Here is an 18,210-nt window from a genome sequence, read left to right as displayed (position 1 = left end):
TCTTTTCATATCATGAGAAAGCAACATTTACTGGGTATTTTTAAAAATATATTTTATATCCTTATTTTATACATTATATACATTCTCTTATATTTATAATGTATGACTTTTGTATTCATTTTATATGAGATACATTTTTAAATATAATTTTTTTATACTTACTTTTAGTATGAGTTTGTTACTACATTGAGTACTCCTATGAGAGGAGTGCATTCTCATAAACTCAAAAACATAATTTAAATTTCAAATGTCATATTTTATATTATTTTAGTGTAAGTATTTCCCACATTAAATCCTGCCGAACTCGCGCTAAATGCCGTAGCCTAAATGAATGTGCGGGTCAGGAACCTCGTCGATAGCTTATTTGCTTTTGAGTAGCATTTGCTGCCCACTTGTCCTTGAGCTTTACCTTTGTGTTGTTCTAACCTTGAGGCTGGAATGTTTCAGATGGTCCACCGGGGTCCCCGTCCGCAGCACGGAGCGGCGCTTGCGTGTTATCGTAAACACGCACGCCAGAGACATTCTGGAAACATTTTTTCTCCCACTCGTAATCGTTTAACCTGCAATTATGGAAACAATAGGTATTGTTGCCCTGCGCCGAACACTTTATCTCCACAGCTATTCACTTCCCCTGTTGGCTTTTATTGTTCAGGAAGTCGCCACAATGCGTAATAAATTACGGGCGATCTATGGAAAGACGCAAGTTGAGCCAAGCGTCGATCACTCATCAACTTGTACACCCGGGGTCTTCAGACATTTCCTGGGGGCCAAATTCTTTCTTTAGAAATGATGCATAGGGGCCAAACATTATCCATGGTCATTTATAAAACAATGTGTGAATAAAAATATATTTTATATCTGTGCAAGCAAAGTTCATAACTTATTATCCTGTGACTAGTGGGTATACTGACAAAATAGATATTCAGACCAATATAGACAATTTTGATGTATCTGAATAATACTTTCCTTTAATCTCAATGATTAAAGGAGCAAGTCTATAAGAAAATAAAGCAAAGGAGAAGGTTTAGGCGAATGTGGTGGTCATACATTAGCCTTGTGAAAGGTAAATTGACATATTAATTCAGCTAAACACTTGTCCCACCATTTAATTATCAATTTCAGCATGCATTGATGTTCAATTAATATCGTCCTACAATTCAAGTTGTTCATTAAATGGTAAAATTCTCATAATTTGCGTTTCGTATCCTTTGATTAACCCAGTTAAACCTGTAATTCTCTTGCTTCATCAGTGCATGGAAAAAATGTAGAACTGGCGAGAACTATCTTGAGAATGAGGAGCTTTCAGCTGAGTGCAGGAGTAGTTGGAATGGAACTGAATTTATGGCCTGTGAAAATGTCCTCCCGTTGAAAAAGAAAATGAAGAGAAGCAGGTGATGGAGATACGCATAAAATAACCTATAAAGTGACCTTCCTCTACACATAGTGGTGATCAGATCCTATCACTGCTGCTAGAAGCTAGTGAAAGTCTACATCTCTGTACCCACTTCAGATCAAAATGTCAAGATGATGTATTAGATCTGTTTTACCTCTTATTTGAAAAATACTGATTACAGAAACGTCATCATAGCAAATGAAAACAATGATATTTGAACATTTTCAGAAATCATGCCCTGAAAAATGATTGTGTGCTCAACAAGCTAATGTTAAAATGCTATTCAGTTGGCACATGGAATCTCTGGTTCTGGGTTTTAATGTGTCAGCTTTCATCAGATCACTTGCTCCTTATGGCAGGGGGCATTTTGGGGTATGGGGGTGTTTGTCATGAAGTGATGGTATTAGAGGAGGTAAGACGAGCTGATTGGCCGTGTACCTTCACCGGGCATCTCTATGGGGCTGTTGCCCTCCTACATTTGTGCCTAGACATGAGGCCTGCTCTGATAAGGCCGAGGAAGCTTGTGAAAGTCCTCTTTATCAATGGACAACTTTCGGGGGAAAGGCGTGCGGCTGCCTTATCTCCTACCAGCTGGGGTGACATCACCACCGCTCACACATGCTCACACATACAGCATGTTACATCAGAGTCACGTTTCCTAGAATTCACATCTTTGTGGGCTTGCGTCCATGCCACTGGCTACAGAGGATGTCAGCTTATTAATAAAGTATTCTGTAAGACTCTTACTGGCAGGGGAGATGAAAATAACATTGTTTAAAATAATGGAATAGACCAATGTCAATCAGGGGTCCCAGGATTAAATGTTCTGAAATAGTTATGTTATCACCTACTATCCTGATCTGAAATATCACAAAATGTGAAACTGCATGCTGGATCTTACTAGGTGTTCTTTCCGTACAACCTTTTGAAGTGCAGGCTAAGTTATATGTTAATCGATCTTAAATTAGTTAGATGTGAATTGCATAAAAGATGAGAAACCTCAAAAATGTTGTGAAACTTGAAAAGTATTGGAATAACAGAAATGACAAAAAGTCTTGTCAGCAAATATGTGAGTTGTCACGGGGAATGCATAAGACTATGTAAGGACAATGCTGAAAATCCTACAACTTGTGCCAAGCCTCAGAAAAGAAAAAAGATTTTCTAACCCTAACTGCCTGTTTTTGCATTGAAATCCAGTGACTGATTTCTAGTAGCAAATAAATCAACCATTTCTTCATTGACCTATCCAAATCCCTCTGTATATGTTTGCTGTTATGTGGTATTCAGAAGCTTAAATTGGCTTCACGGTATTACTCCTGTAAGCATCAAATCAAAGGCTCAGAGTCCTAGGAGGAATTAACTCACAATGAGTGTCTGCTTCAGTCACATACCTTTATCATTGCATGTTAAGGCTGCAGTTGTACAACTGAATAATTATGCAATGGCAATATCATTTTAGATTGTGAGTTGAGGGAATGACTTTATTTGAAGCTAACAGTTGAAAATAAAGCCAATATTTGGACCTTTATAATGATACATGCTCTGTATTTCTCTGGGATCATAAAGTCTCCCAAACTCATTTGGCTGTTGTGACTGACATGCTGGTTCCCTGCTATAGGAAGATAATTACAAAGTCTCTGTGAACTAAATATAACAGCGACCACGTCTGACAATCAGGTTGCGATGTGGCTTCATTCTTTCCCTGACCAAAAGTTTTTTTTCTTCTGCTTCATGCGCAGTCGAAGTCTGCGAAAAACGCTGAGCGTTCTGAAATGCAGTGGGGTTTTTCTCGTATGAAAATGCACAAGAAATTTAGTGTGAAAATGCATTAGAGGTGTGCAGTGTTATGAAATCTTTAGGAATTGCAATACCACAGTCAGCATTTTTGCAACACTTTGGAACTTCCAGTCAAGCGGAAACGCATTCAGGCTCCGCCGGTCTCCTCGTCTTCAGAACTGTGATTTAACACGTTCAACAACCCAACCTCTAGTTTCCACAGTGGATTTTAGTGCTTGCACACGTACATCTCAAGGGGTCCTTCAATAAAATGTTTCTGGAGACTGAAACACATCAACAAACATGCCACCCTCCTTCGGGTCCACCTCTTTGTTCACAGAAGAAGAATGCATATGATGATCATTGAGTTACACAAGGCCAAGAGTTCTGACTACATATCATGGCAAAGGCAGGATCTGATTCTGAAAAAAAGTACACTGATGCTCTCCTCTGTGGAACGGACAGCACTTCACCCTGAACAAATATTCTGGGTGCCAATTTATAACCATCAGGATCTGCCTTTTTGGATGGGAGGACAACACATTTTTCATGATGAGTAATTTGAGGAGAAAATGCAATCCACTTCAACGGCGCTGCCAAAAACCAGGAGTCAAACTCAGATTGAGACATTTAATGGATGGAAAATTGACTAAGCCCCACTCTGCTGCCTGCCTAAATTTCAGCCTCATTCTAACAAGGCATTCCTTAAGCCAGAGCTCAGTTAGTCCAGATGGGACCCATTATAAGGGGAAACATCAGCCTAGATCTATCAAATGCCAAAGAGTTCAGCTGTACCGTATCATTTTTAAGTATCACTATATGTGTGTGTGTGTGGGTGGTGGGAGAGGTGGGGGGAAAAGAGTTTGACAAGTGCCTCAAAGACATGTAAGAAACATTCTTTTGGCTATTTCAAGAGCATTTTATTGCTGCCATTAATGCCCCTTTCCTATTCAGTGAGCATGTAATGCTCCTCCGGCATTTTCCTCCACTTGGTGATACTTGTTAATGTCTTTCTTCACAGAGGCTTCAGTGGATGCAAGCTGTCACACTCAGGACTTCCCAAAATAAAGGTGGCAGAGGTCAGGGGTCACCAATGGCAAACACTCCGGCTCCACGCTCACTGCACTCCAGACACTCTTGGCTCCAAGAACAAAACACAAATACCTAAGGGTTCTGAGGGTTGGGGGGTTCTGAACATATAGAGCACAACAAGGAGCAGCTGATGGATTCTCAATGATAATCACACCTGATTAATGCCCAGTGACACGCAACGATCATTGATCACTGTGACACCAGTCGTAATTCAAAACCCAGAGTCCGAAAACTTTCGCTTGCCACATTGTTCTTTTTAGTCGACTGCTTGCGAATGATTTGATGCTTGATATTGCCCATATGTGCAGCAAGAGCTATTATTCTTACATACCTCTTGAATACATGTGACAAGAAATAAATAAAGAAGCCTTTATTATGATTTACTGAGGTTTGCTCATGACTTATAACTTCCTAACTTCCCATGAGAACATGTTTGTGGCCTGTCAGCAAGTGCTCTTTTGATGTTTCTCTTTTGTGTCAGCACACAAAGTTTGTTTGGTGCAATGGACAGCAATTTTCTTACATTACATTACATTCATTTAGCAGACGCTTTTATCCAAAGCAATGCACAAAAGTGCATATCAAGGTCATTGGTCATTGGAACAAGGTCATTGGAACAACTGGGGAATTTCTAATTCATTAAGAAAGATTTAGTATTTTCCATCTAGTTCAGCAATTAAGTTAAGTAAAATAAAAAGAGTAATTAACACATCGGCTAAACTAGCTTGAAAATATATAGGAAATATGTTGGGGGTGAACTTTTGAATCTATTTGAAGAAATATCAAACAATAAGGGCTGCTGTGTGTGTAGTAGGTAGAGAACTGGACAAATATTGGGCCGACAGGAGGTTTAAAACTGCAGTGGGGCACTTCTGTTGAGCAAGGAAGTTGACCTGAATGACTTCACTAAATACCCTACCATATTAATTGGTTACATATTAGCTAAGTAAGTTGCCCAGGATAAGGACATCTGCATTGCAAGTAAGCGCTATGTTGCAATCCATCTCACAGGGTTCTTCCTTAACCAGCTTAACTATAGGAACCATCTAATCGAAATACATCTACAATCAATAAAAGCATTATGTACAAGGTAGACATTAAAGATTTAGGATTTGGTTTAGGGTTGTAATAAAAAAAATTTCAGCAGATCCAAATGTTGAAATACACTGAAGGAAGGGCTGAAAAAATAAAGAAACTTAAAATGTGCAGCACTTCATACACATCACAGAATAGAACAACATCATCTTACACAGGAGCCTTCGGTGGAACAATTCCAGCATCTTTGTCCAGCAGTAGGCCAAGATAATCTTTGCCCTCAATCATTTAGTTTATAAACACAATGAAAATTGAGCCAGCTGGATTTGCACTTCACAGAACAATGCACGATCAACTAATAGACCAGGTCTCTTTCCCTATCATTCAGGAAACCCCAGCAAGTTCAGCCCTTATTTTCTCAGGCTATGCACTGGGTAGAGGAGGCCCTCTGGCCACGGGGAGGTTTGACAAGGAGCCGTACCGTATCAGTATTACACGAGCAGTCATATGCTTCCCATGTCAGTATCATGACAAAGCCATGACGAACGACCTGACATGAGACGTGGTGATCCGTGAAATTAAATTACCGGATCACACGCAACGCGGTCTGAACATCCACCATAGATACTACAAGGAACGGATTACCAGCTTATCGCAACAAACATTTTAAAACGAGGAGGTAGCTTTGCGAAATGAAATCCAGGCCATCGGGTTAGAAAGCTAGCATTCCATGGGGGAGCACAGCATGCCATGGTGATATACCGTGGCTTAGTTAGCTCATAAATGTAAATTGTGCGTGCACCTTTTGCGCGAAAACGCATCAGATCTGTCTCATCTAAAATAAATATGGCACACACATTATAAGGTTACTCCCAGTCATGTGTAACCACTTGCGGTATGTCAGCATACAGAGGAAAGCTGAAAGGGAACAGGTACAGGCATTAATAATGAAGTGTTTGAGTGCTCACCGGGCTACATTTAATTTACACCCATGATTCACTATCTCACATTGTTAACCCTGACACCGGCTATGTTTCACAGCATGCAAAACGCGCGCAAGCACACTGACCCCACAATTCCCGTAAAATTCTTTTGCAGGGCACATAATTTATGAGCTGTTGTCAGGAAATGGGGAGGAGAGGGCCACGGACAGTAAATACTACACACAGGGCTGGTGACATGTATGGGGTGGTGGGGGTGAAGGGAGTGGAGCCGGGCGGGGCCTATCAGGGAAAGCCTCGGCATCGGAGCTCTTTAAACCTAAAGGCAGCGTGACATCACTGCCCTGCCCCGCCTTTTAAAGGGAGCCCCGCTTATCGGCCGGCGAGCCCCACCACGCGTGGGGACGGGGAGATAAAGGGGTTATCGCCCATCCTGCACCAGGGCCTTCGTGCCCCCGGACGCAGCCCCCTCCCCCCCCACTCAGGAAGGAAAGGCAGAGGCCCGTCCACCGAGGCCGACGGGGAAGGGAGACAAAGCCTTCTCCCCGCCGCCGGAGGAAAACAACAGGAGCCCCGGCACGCCACCGGCATCTCAAGCACCTCGCCGCCCGGCAGCGTTTGGCTCCCGACGGACCCCGTCTGACTGCCAGCTCCTTTTTCGCCACCCCCCCCCACCCCTCTACCCCCCTCCTCCCCCCGGCCTCCCCTCCAGCCCAGGCTCTCACGCACGCGGCATTTCGGCTGAGTCAGAGCCTTTTCAGGTCTGCCGCGGCCCCTGACCGCGAAAGCCTTTTTTTTTTTTGGACCGCGCCAGCAAACGATCCCCATTCACCTCACAGAGTCCGCGCGGGTCCCGTCGCCGCGGCTCTTCTGCGGCGACTCGGTCCGCCTGCGGGGGGGAGGGGGACGGAGCCGGCTGCGGGCCCTATTGACATGGTCAGCACGGTGGGGCGAAACGCACCCCAGCTCTCCCTTCACACGATTTCTGTCACGTGTGAGCCGCCCAGCCCCTTCCATCCCTCACAATGTCCTGCTTGTTGCCCAGTAAATTTAACTCCACTTGTCCAGTGCGTGTTGACACCTCCCATTCTGGCACGGGGAAAAAGGAAAGTTTCGTGTGATGTGATTTTCAATGCGGCATATTTCTCACTTTCCTTTAAACGAGTAGTTGCCATTTTTCCCACTGCCACTCAGAGTGCGTGGGTCGGACATTCAACCCAGCTGGGGCACGTCAGGGGAATACTGGACTTCCGCTGCTCCAGTGCCTATCCGCTATAAAACTGATTGCGAAGTGCAAACACTAAATCACCTTGCATTAATGATCTTCACCAAAGTACACTGTCCAGATGGGCCCAATCACCATTCACTTTATCTCCCAACATGCCATTGGCCAGGGGCAGGGGGGAGGGGGCATTGTAACATGTCACACCAGATTTAGTTATGATGGAGGCTGCATTAGGTTGAAGAATGAAAGAAAAAACAGCGAGCAGTTTGGGCCTCTCCTCTACAGACAAGTGATCATCCACCAGTTCTAGCAACCTCTGTTGTGCAGCCATAGGATGTACAGTATGCATGCCAAACCTACAGACCTACAGACCTACAGACCTACAGAGCGCTTATTTGCATTCTCTCTGCTGGAGCTTTGGAAATGGTCCAGCAGCAATGCAGACATTTTGAAGAGGAGCCCCCTCCGCAGTCTGGGTCAGAGTGATTGGTCCAGCATTGGCAGCTTTTCGAGGAGGAGGGGGGGGCGGGTGTGTGGAGAGAGACGCAGCCCGCACAGCTGTGCTCCGGGCCGGGCGGACTGTGGGCTCCTCAGTATGGGCTGATCAATGCTGCCCCTTGTTTTCGCCGCTGTCTCTTCTCCGAGAGCATCTGCACGCATGGCCGGGGGGGGGGGGGGGGGGAGGAAACAGCTCCGTCGGCCTCTCGCTCCCTTTGATATGGGATCGGTGCCAGGCCGGTGCCGGGCTCGCTGCGAGCTGTCCCACTGAGTCACTGCCTCTGAGCGTGCTCTGTTCGGGCTTCCCATCCCTTACACTCAAGGCAGGGAAATGAGCATGGTGGTGGGGAGCTAATTCTCTTTTAAAGCCATGGATATATAGTGAGGATAAACGAGCTGGACGCGCAGTCCAGGACACTGTTATGATAAACAGGGTCGCTGAGGCAGTAGAGATGCACCTCCGGTGCGGCTGAAGCATTATTTTTCATTGCGCAGTCGCCTGGCTGGAGGCTTTATTTACTGATGCCGAGGCATCTTCCTAGCGCTGAAGTCACACGCAACACGCACTGCATCACCCACTCCAAAGCTCCGCATGCATCACAGGCAAGATCTCCCGCCCTATATCAAACAACAGCCAAATAACAGTCCCTAATCAAATAGGCCTCTGCCCTGCATTTTTCCCATGTGCCTGAAAAAGAAAATCCCATTTGAAAAATACGCAGAGTACAAACGAAACGTCCTTGGCAAGACGGTATGGAGGTAACAAAACAAAAGGCACAAAAACAGGGGCTCCCTCTGTCTGGGCTCGGCCTTATCGTTTCCTGCTCTCAGGCAGGAGGGGAGGCGGCAGCGGGGCCCCAGCTCTTCCCCTGCAGGGTCGCGCCTCCTTATCAATCACGGCACGCACGCACAATGGCCCCGATAGCCGCCGACGGGGCCACAGGCAGCTGAACAATCAGAGTCCGCGATGGCGCGCGGCCCAGGAACGTGACTGCCCCATACGACGGAAAGGTCAACGTTTACAGACGGTTTAAAAAAAAACATATTCAGTAAATAATAAGCAATTATGCGATGTGAGACGGAGCAGGACACTACACTGCAAAGATGGCCCCAGAGTTATATTGTGACTCACAGAGCCTGGAGACTCGTCACATGACACTGCCACTGTCACACTGTGTTCAGGGCGATGCGTTATTAAGCACACAAACAGGCGAGGCCTGTGGTAGATGGAAGCACAGAGAGCTTTGCGAGGCATATGCTGCTGCGCTGGAGCAGAATGTAAATAAGAGACCCTCCGGCTAACCTGACCTGTGTCACACCAGCTCAGCGCCCTCCAAAATGTCAGGTCGCATTTCATCGTTTTTGTACCAAAGGCCAAAAAAATTGGGGAACTCTTGAGTACTGAAGAAATTCGTTTTATTTGGCTTACACCGCACGAAGCGGATAAGTGGCCGCAGGAGCTAAAAAGGCTAACCGCACCGCTGCAAACAGTGCGCGCTGACACCACAACGTGCTTCGAGATTGTATTCTCTTCCTCACGCAGCTCACCTACAGCATTGTTTCTGTAACCACAATGAGTACTTATGTATTCCCTCAGTTGCATGTGAGTTGATCCACGTCCTGCATGGAACTTCCGTCAGAAAAAAAATATGACTTGAAGCAGTAATAACTTAACATAGAAGTAGAGTTGGTCATATTACTTTAATCTCCCAGGTCAGGGACTATTCTTCTTAATTGGCTTTAACACAGTTTTGTTTCAGCAGAATTTAATGGCCTGTTTTACGATTCTGTGGCTGCTTAGACAGTGTTTTGTTAAGAATGGCGTTTATATGTGCAATGTACCCATCACTCATTTCCTGCACTGGACGGTTTCATGTGTGCAAAATATACCGTTTATGTACTCAACTTCAGCTTCCTGGTCACATTTCTTTCTAGCAGATCTCTGCAATTCATGTGTTACAGTTGCTGATGATGTGATACACAGACGCACCAAAAAGATTTCACTCAGCTTGATTCTCAAAAGGCATCGCAGTATTACTGAGGTGTTTTTTTATTTCATTGATTTAAAAAAAAAATGTATTTATTTCCTAATTTCAGAGCTATATGTTGATTTCAGTAAACTTCTGTGAAATGCCCATTTCCACAACCTGTAATGACCCTGTGCTGTGCATAGCATTCTCTGACCCAGTACCAGATGCTGTCTGTGTCAAAATGAAATAAACTGGGCAAGAATGCAGGACCTACACTTTTACTGAAGCCGATAAAAGATGAGTCAAACATTTTTTTTAAATACTGAGTGTATTATAACTTACTGACTGCTATTTGCACCAACTCTACTGCCCTATTTTAGCAAGTGACTATGTAATTTTAAGATGGAAGCATGATTAAAATGAAATATTGAATGAAATGATGCATTGACCTAAAATTACTGTATTAACTCAGATATACAGATATATATGGTAGGAACAATGAACAATATACGTGTGCATTCAGGGGCAATAAGGGCTTGTCCAAGGAAAGCTGTCATATTTATGCCACATATTAACCTTGAAATTAATATGTCAATGGAATTAGTGGGCATTATCAGTGTATAGAACGGGGAAAAGTATGATTGACCTTTGAGCTCTACAGATGAATTAGAAATTCATGCACACTTTTCTCATGTGTTCTTCCATATGAATCACGGACAGAGACTTTTGTGCATTACAGTTAAACCATTTCTCATTAGCTGCTAAACCCTCCTAGCTCATACTGAGATGGCACATAATCATGTTAACACTCACGAGCCTTATAACTCCATGCATCCATCTCACAGGGACTACACTACTCATTCCAGCCAAATATGAAAACACAAAGCATCTGATTTTGATTAATCCCATGAAGTAATTTTCATAATTACTTCATAGGAGGTGACATTATCTACTTTTAGGTACAACAGCATGGAGGAAATAAAAAGCTAAATTATAGATATGCAGTAATTTTATGCCTAAAAATAACTGATAGCAACACACAGAAGACTACATCTAGCTAATATCCCAAACAGTCCAGTGTGGCAGTGATGCATGAGATCTTTTAAGATCTTAATGAAACATATTGAGAATGCTATGAACTAACTTTCAAAAGTTCCTCTCCACTGCTGTAGTCTTCTCATGTTGTGACTGTGCACATTTACAGAGTGAAAGGCTCTTTTTAGGAATATGACAATAACAGCCAGTTTCTTTGCCTGTTTGGTGTGAGATGATTTATGAAAATTTTTTCAGGTCTACGTAATTTTTGAAAGTCTATGTCATAAACATACAATGTAAATTACCTTGGAAACCTCAGAACCTCAGTCGTACAGCATTATTTCAGGATTACTCCTCGTATTCATATCCTTGTAAACTTCAGTCTTCAAAATGAATGCTTTGCCCGTGTGTTGATATGACAAAAAATAGCAACAAATCAAATATTTCAGTTCTGTGTCCCACTTATCTTGCTCTAATTTTGTATGTGTTTCTGTAGTTTTCACAGCAATTTTAAAATGGAAAAATCCTTACTGTAGCCGTAGATCTGCAAAGTATAGTGGCCAAAATGATGAAATGGTGAAATGTACAGTAAATATATTTTTGCTGCAAATACTATTTGACAGCCAGTTTTCCAGCCACGAAATGCTATTCCAACATTGCTGTCCTCAAAATTTGGGTTGTTTTCGAAATTTGTCTTGTTCTCTATAATTTTTGCCATCACACTGATTGATTATAGCCTACTTTAACCTCCTGTTTTGAACTGTAGCCAACATTGAATTCTTGCAATAATAATAAATAGTAAATGTAATTGCAGTTGCTGAAAAAAGATCAGAATTTCACACAAAAGTATCCTAATCCCAATGTATCCTAATCCAACAAGGCACAAATTTGACACAGGAGCACCCCAAAACGTCTATTTCTACACTAGCTACTGAACGGACGCCTCATTGTCAAAATCATGTAAGTAGCCTAATCAGCCATTTTTGACTTATGCAAGGTAGCCCAAATTGTAACTGTAATTAAAGTAGAGCGGAATTATAAATGACTAAGTTTTTTTTTTATCACAAACTTATATAATATAGATATATAATATATAATAAACATATAATTATAGATACAGTGATATGTGTTGGTTTTTTGTTTGACTCAATGTGCACATTGCCCTGCTGTTTGTGTAGACACGGATTTTGAATTACATTGGTGCTTGCGTGGACACGGATTATGTGCAACTGTAATAAACCCTTTACAGACCAAGTGAAAATTCCCACATTCTACCAGCAGGTGTGAGTAACATGAACAAACGTTTGTTTTGTGATCATACTACATCACACATTAGAGGTTTATCCTGGAAGCACACTGGCTATATTTCAAATTAAAAAGCAAATTGGCAATTGCATTTCTTTTTCATTGGATGTGTGCAAACATCATGACATAATTCAAATTCAAATGCAAAAGTCCAGTTTGCATCTTCATTTTTCTAACGCACTTTATCTGACAATTTTCCCATTTGACTTTTCATTTTCCATACAATACATGACAAAACTAATTAAAATGCAAATGAAAACCATCAAATCTGTACATTTGAAATAACATGTTCTTGTTGTAACTGCATGATTGATGACAAAAATGAATGATAATTCAATTAGTCATCTTACTTTCAATGTTTGAAGGCCAACCACCCTCTCACGATACAAGACTGTCATAAATGAAAATCCACAGTAGTTCTGCTGTTTGCAAATTCACTTCTGTGTTGGCACGCATCTACCCGGACAAAATTCAAATAATGCAAATTGTCCTTTACATTTTCATTTTCAAAATCAAAAGACTTGACAGTCAAAGAACTGGGGCAGTTAAAACTCTACCAAGAAGTCCCCCTTACAGACGAAAGGATTCATTTGTTTACATAATGTTTATTATGTAGAATTAAATAGGGGTGGCATGATGCAAGTAGGTCCCAGGTTTGAATCCCATGTGGGATCCTGAGATTTTACATTTTCTCCGTGTTTGTGTGGGTATTCTCCAGGTACTCCAGTTTCCTCCCACAGTCTAAAGACATCGGCACCTAAAATAGAGCACAATGCAATAATATTTTGAAATGATGATTTCTTTTGAGTTATTCCAGACTTAATCATGTCTTACAACAGCATGTAACTCAGCTGTGACCGAGGGGAGCACCTTACAGAGGGGCATATACATTGTGGTGATAATGTCAGATAGATAAAGGGGGTGGGGTGGGGGGGGGGGGGGGGGGAGATCTAAGCACACTGAATGCATGATATGAGACTCTCTACATCTGGGTAACATTCTCTATGTACTTTGGCCCACCTACTAAATGGATGGAACAGGCCCTTCCTGTTAGGACAGGTACAGTAAATCTGCACCCTTGAAACAACTCATTATTAATTATTACTTGTAACTGCTGTCACAGTAAAGCACTGCAACATTAACAATTCTGTGAATAATTAATTTACTGAAATTATTCTGTCAACATTAGATAAAATGCCTTTGATCTATGAATGCACCGTTGAACTTTTTGAACGGTCTATCAGCACTAGTACCAACACTAGGAGTTGGTCTTCCAGATTTTCTTTTCCGAAAAAAAGCAAACACCAAGTCAGAGATGCTGGAACTTGACGTTCATAAGATAACTATGGTTTTGTGGGTTCGGGTTATTAAATAAGAGACGGAAAAGGTTTAAAACTGTCACGTGCACATTACAATGCATATTTATATAATATAATATTATTATATTACAACAATATGGTTGCCAGACAATAACCCCCCCCGCCCCCCGAGCTCTCCAGGGTGCTGAATATTAGAAAATTCCATGACCCATCCTCCTTGGCAACCACTATCAATACCAATTCAGAATAATGAGCTATATTTTGCCGTTATACGTACTGACAATCGTGTATAGTTGATACTGCAGGGCAATATAACAGTGCAGTTATCTCCACATCTAAAATAAACGTAAATTAAACTCAAAAAAGTAACAAAAATTACGACTGTATCAAGACTACTGACTATTGTCTATTGAACAGTCCCGGCTAAAGTCAATAGGACGATTTCCACGGCATACTTCTCGAACGTACAAATCTGCAATAAAAGATAGGGTGGTAAGCGACTTTGTTCTAATGATTTCGGACGTGTGCTATCAACGCTGACTGGTTTAGCATAATCGCGTTTCAAGTTAATCCTTTAGACAAATTTTAAAGTGGCAGAAAAACGAGAGAATACAGACCAGTTAATCAATTCATACAGAGGCATCGGATCAAATTGTCTCCACATTGTCACACATAGTTAGCTGAGACAATGTGGCCAAATGGCAACTCATTGTCAAAAAATTACTTATTAAAAGCCCCCTTGTGACCTGCCCGGAAACAACAAGTTGAACACAAAGTCCAATGCACTGTATGAATACCGAAGCTACGCTATATCTGCATAGATTTAAACATGCAGGTCCTGGAATGAAAACATTCATTTTTGATTTTATGTGAACGAATGAGACTTGCTAAGAACTTTGTTTTTCATAAAAATAATGACATGCAATTATGATATTTTTATGATTTTGTTTTAGTTTAGTGGCTTATTGCTGACGCGCATTTCATTCTCATTATTGTAAATAATCATGCCGTTGTTACACTTTAAAAATGCTGTTTATAAGGATATCGGATAACTGAGCGCCATTAGCACCGATAATGTTGCAGGACCCAGTTGCAGTATTGTTACTGTTTAAGATAAGTGCTCTGCATAACTCAGCGGTAGGCTATAAAACTTTACTCGTTTCCAAAGCTAAAATGCGCAAGTAAATTGCCCCGTACCAAGTAACAAAACACGCATTCCTTTCACCAGCTACAACTTCTCATCGTAAATTAGCTAGTTCTGATCATTCGTAAAATAGGCATACTCTGCAGAAACTATAAGTACCGTGCTATTTCTCAAGGAAGCCATGTCTCTGGAGCTAGACTGTATTTCAGCTTTGAATCAGGTTTCGGGTTGATACTAAAATGTAACAATCGAGGGTATGTGAAATACCCCACACTTTGACTTATGTTACACTTAATGTTCTGAACAATAATATTTAATATGTAGCAACTTCTTGTTAGAACCATGCGCCGGAAAAAAAACAATTTTTGAACAACCAGCCACTCAATGCCTTTCTTAAAAACAAAATCGAAGAAATATATTTCAGACAGCTTTATAATCCTCACAGTGTTCTGCATAGCATACCTTGTTGATTTTTCAGCATGTTTTTATGAGGAAATACTTCTGATAAAACGGTTCATATCATACAATCTCTCCCTGACAGGCACTGTCGCGGATGTACAAGCGCCAACAGCGGCATTTTTGCGAAATGCTCTGCATTCATGATAGCTCAAGTTGCAATTCTCAGCATTCTCTACATCAGGTGCAACTTCCATCATTCGCCGGCTTCGGAGGGGAGGAGTTTAGCTATACCGACACACCCCCTCTAGTCCACTCTAAACGGCACTATAGGGCAGTGGGAAAACCCTTAAGGAACGCTATCGACGGCCACTGCACTGCTGGCAAAACATGTACCAGGACAACATTCCCCCTTCAAACGCTTAAAGCCTACATCGCGATTAATATTTCATCGCGATTCTGATCCTGAGAGGATTGCTGCCTTTTCACTGTTGTGCCGCTCATTTTCGTTGCGCTGGATCTTTCGTGTCAGAAGATGTGTGTGGAGAGCGATGGGTGCGAGATAGAGGGCTGCAGCAGTTCGGACGAGGTGCAGACGCTGTCAGGCAGCATGAGTCCCGGCTTGAAATCAAACCCCGATCTCCATCCATGCAAACCCGGGCAAAAATTTCGTGCCGCACTCCTAAAATGCAGGTCTCCCACGGCAGCCGCAGGGATTCTCAGTTTTGGGAATGTGCTTAATTACATGGATAGATACACCGTGGTAGGTAAGTCCAACATTACCGCCTATTGACAGATCCATAAGTTTTTTGTCTGCCCATGGAATGATCGTACCCAGTGAGAAGAGGTGTAGGTTACATACCTTTTGTTTCGGTAGGTTGACTTAGCCCGTGATTTACTGGTATTGAGAACATAGTTAAACAATTACATCAGATTACATTAGGCTATTTCCTTTTTCATTGTCGGTTGCCAGCGAACAATGCAGAGCTGAGTCTGTAGTGTGCGCTAATTTGCTGCTGTATGCGCCCTGAAATAGGTTACATCCCAAAGGTCTTTTAGAAATTAACTAATATTTTGCTGTTACAGCATATGAGATGTTGTTTAGGGGAGCCAACTCGAAACAGACACAGATCTATGAGCTTGCTGATTGTTTAATAAACTCTCTCAAAAACATATATCAGTAAGCAAAAGTTTACCTTCTTAGATCGGCAGAAAGTTAACATAGGACATTATTTATGCAAATACAAACTAGAATGCTATAGTAAAACAAGTTTGCATCACAGTAGATACTTATTTTCAGTCAGCGCTAGCTGGAGCGTTTCAGCGTTCTGTAGCAGTTCAGTCGTAGATAAGAGCGTTCCGTAGCAGTTCAGTCATAGATAGTCTATTCCTTAGAAATGTGTCGCAACTCAGAAGGCTCAGGCATTAATTAACACAAGGTTGTAATTTATTTAGAAATATTACATATTAAAAAGTTCGTCCAGAGTGCGTAAACACGCCATTCTAACTACAACTTCCACCGGGACCGCATGAGGTCAGATTTGGCTGACAGGTGCAAAAGAACCGGCTTTAACACAGTAAAATGTTCAGTGTTAAACCAACTCCAACGGAGTATATATGGTCCCTATTGGATCATATTTACTCTGTTAGAGTTGAATCAATATCAATATTTACTGTTGAAGTATAGAACAAAGAATATAACGTCTTTAACTCGTATAGTGTTGTGTGTAGGTTGTTTAGAACATTCATGTTTGTATGCGTTTTGCTGTTTTACTACAGCGAGATAAACCATGTGGCTGAATCTGCAACATTTATAATCTAAGATCCTGATGTTTTATAGAACATTTATGTCGTTTTAGAAATCATCTAGGCTACCTGAAGTGCAGACTTTTAGAGGTAGAGGTATCCATGGAAACTAGACTGCTGTCCTCCAATTAGTTTCATTGTCCAATATAAAGTTCTGTTGACTAATCTACCACATTATTTTTGAATTGACATCAGTATGTTCATACTTGCGCGACTGTAGTGCAGACACTTATTAGGCTACTTGCTTTTTCTGAATCATTAATTTCAAAACCGTTTGTGTTATTATATGACAAGTAATGGAACGTTAAGGCAGGAAAGTAGGATACAGTCATTGCAAACAGCATGTCATTATAATGACATAATATTATGCATTCATTCATTCATTCATTTTCGTCATTCTGAGATGAGAAGCAATTTTACTGTATTAGAAGACAATTTAAGGGGGGGGGGGGGGGGGGGGGGGGGGGGGAGTAATCTCACCTCCTATAATGCATAACGCTCACTGTTATTATTTATTTCCAAGCTTTACCATATGAAGACTTTGGTGAACATATAGTTTATATTCGGTGCAGAGTAAAATGATGCACTGTAGTCTATATATGAATATAATATATAGCGGAATATGCATATACAACGTTGTAATGTAATTATTTATATCGTAACACACCTGACATTTTTACTACTGCTGGTTAAATTAATCAATTAATTAATCAATGAATGATAGCAGCCCAACTAATGATTTTATTCATCGCTATTTTTAAATGTAAATGTACATGAAATGTCTACAGACGTTCGTAGAAAACGCCATCGTCTATTTGTTCCAGGCTTTGTGTGGATGCCCGTGGCCATTTCTCCGCAGTGAAGTAGTTAAATTCAGTGCCGCAGCATGCAGTCCGAGCAGAAATGTATCATCTTTTCACGAAACGGCATAGGCCAGTTCGACCATGCAAAGGTTAAGACTGCACAAATATGCTTGGGTACTGAAAATTACAGTTAATAGGCCTACCCTTTTAACAGCTTCACATTTGTATAATGTCACATTGGGTGGGTGCTCGGTATACACAAGAATGCCCGGCAACAGTCCGTTTTATTTCGCCAAAGCATCTTCGAATGAGACAATCCATAAACTCGTGTTTTCGTCCAAGCAACGAAGATTTTCTTGAAATTGAAAAAGAAACGAATCGCACACAGGGTTGTAGACAATAGTGCTGTTACCAGGGTGGTCGGCAACTATCAGGCTTACCTGGATAAATATTTTTGGATTAAGCCACGCTT

General features: G+C 41.7%; 1 protein-coding gene and 2 long non-coding RNA genes across 6 annotated transcripts in view; 2 read left to right on the top strand and 1 right to left on the bottom strand.

Annotated features, from left to right (window-relative positions):
* Positions 1 to 250: 250 nt before the first annotated feature.
* On the top strand, positions 251 to 4,640 carry LOC118236436. Its single transcript, XR_004767036.1, has 2 exons — positions 251 to 581; positions 4,191 to 4,640. It is a non-coding gene; the product is annotated as an uncharacterized LOC118236436 (long non-coding RNA).
* Positions 4,641 to 12,755: 8,115 nt separating this feature from the next.
* LOC118235702 lies at positions 12,756 to 15,348 on the bottom strand. Its single transcript, XR_004766903.1, has 2 exons — positions 15,196 to 15,348; positions 12,756 to 13,027 (listed from the first exon to the last, which is right to left on the bottom strand). It is a non-coding gene; the product is annotated as an uncharacterized LOC118235702 (long non-coding RNA).
* Positions 15,349 to 15,461: 113 nt separating this feature from the next.
* The window catches only part of spns2 (spinster homolog 2 (Drosophila)), a 70,957-nt gene continuing 68,208 nt past the window's right edge, over positions 15,462 to 18,210 (top strand). For 3 of the 4 annotated variants that reach the window (XM_035433336.1, XM_035433335.1, XM_035433334.1), the window contains exon 1: positions 15,462 to 15,896. In XM_035433336.1, coding sequence (XP_035289227.1) covers positions 15,665 to 15,896 — 232 coding nt within the window. In that variant the 5' untranslated portion in view covers positions 15,462 to 15,664. The remainder of the gene's footprint in view (positions 15,897 to 18,210) is intronic. The other variant, XM_035433337.1, reaches the window with a different exon arrangement.

Source organism: Anguilla anguilla, chromosome 9, assembly GCF_013347855.1.
Source record: "Anguilla anguilla isolate fAngAng1 chromosome 9, fAngAng1.pri, whole genome shotgun sequence".
NCBI lineage: Eukaryota > Metazoa > Chordata > Actinopteri > Anguilliformes > Anguillidae > Anguilla > Anguilla anguilla.
Note: the sequence above shows the minus strand (reverse complement) of the source record. Positions and strands in the feature narration are given on the sequence as shown.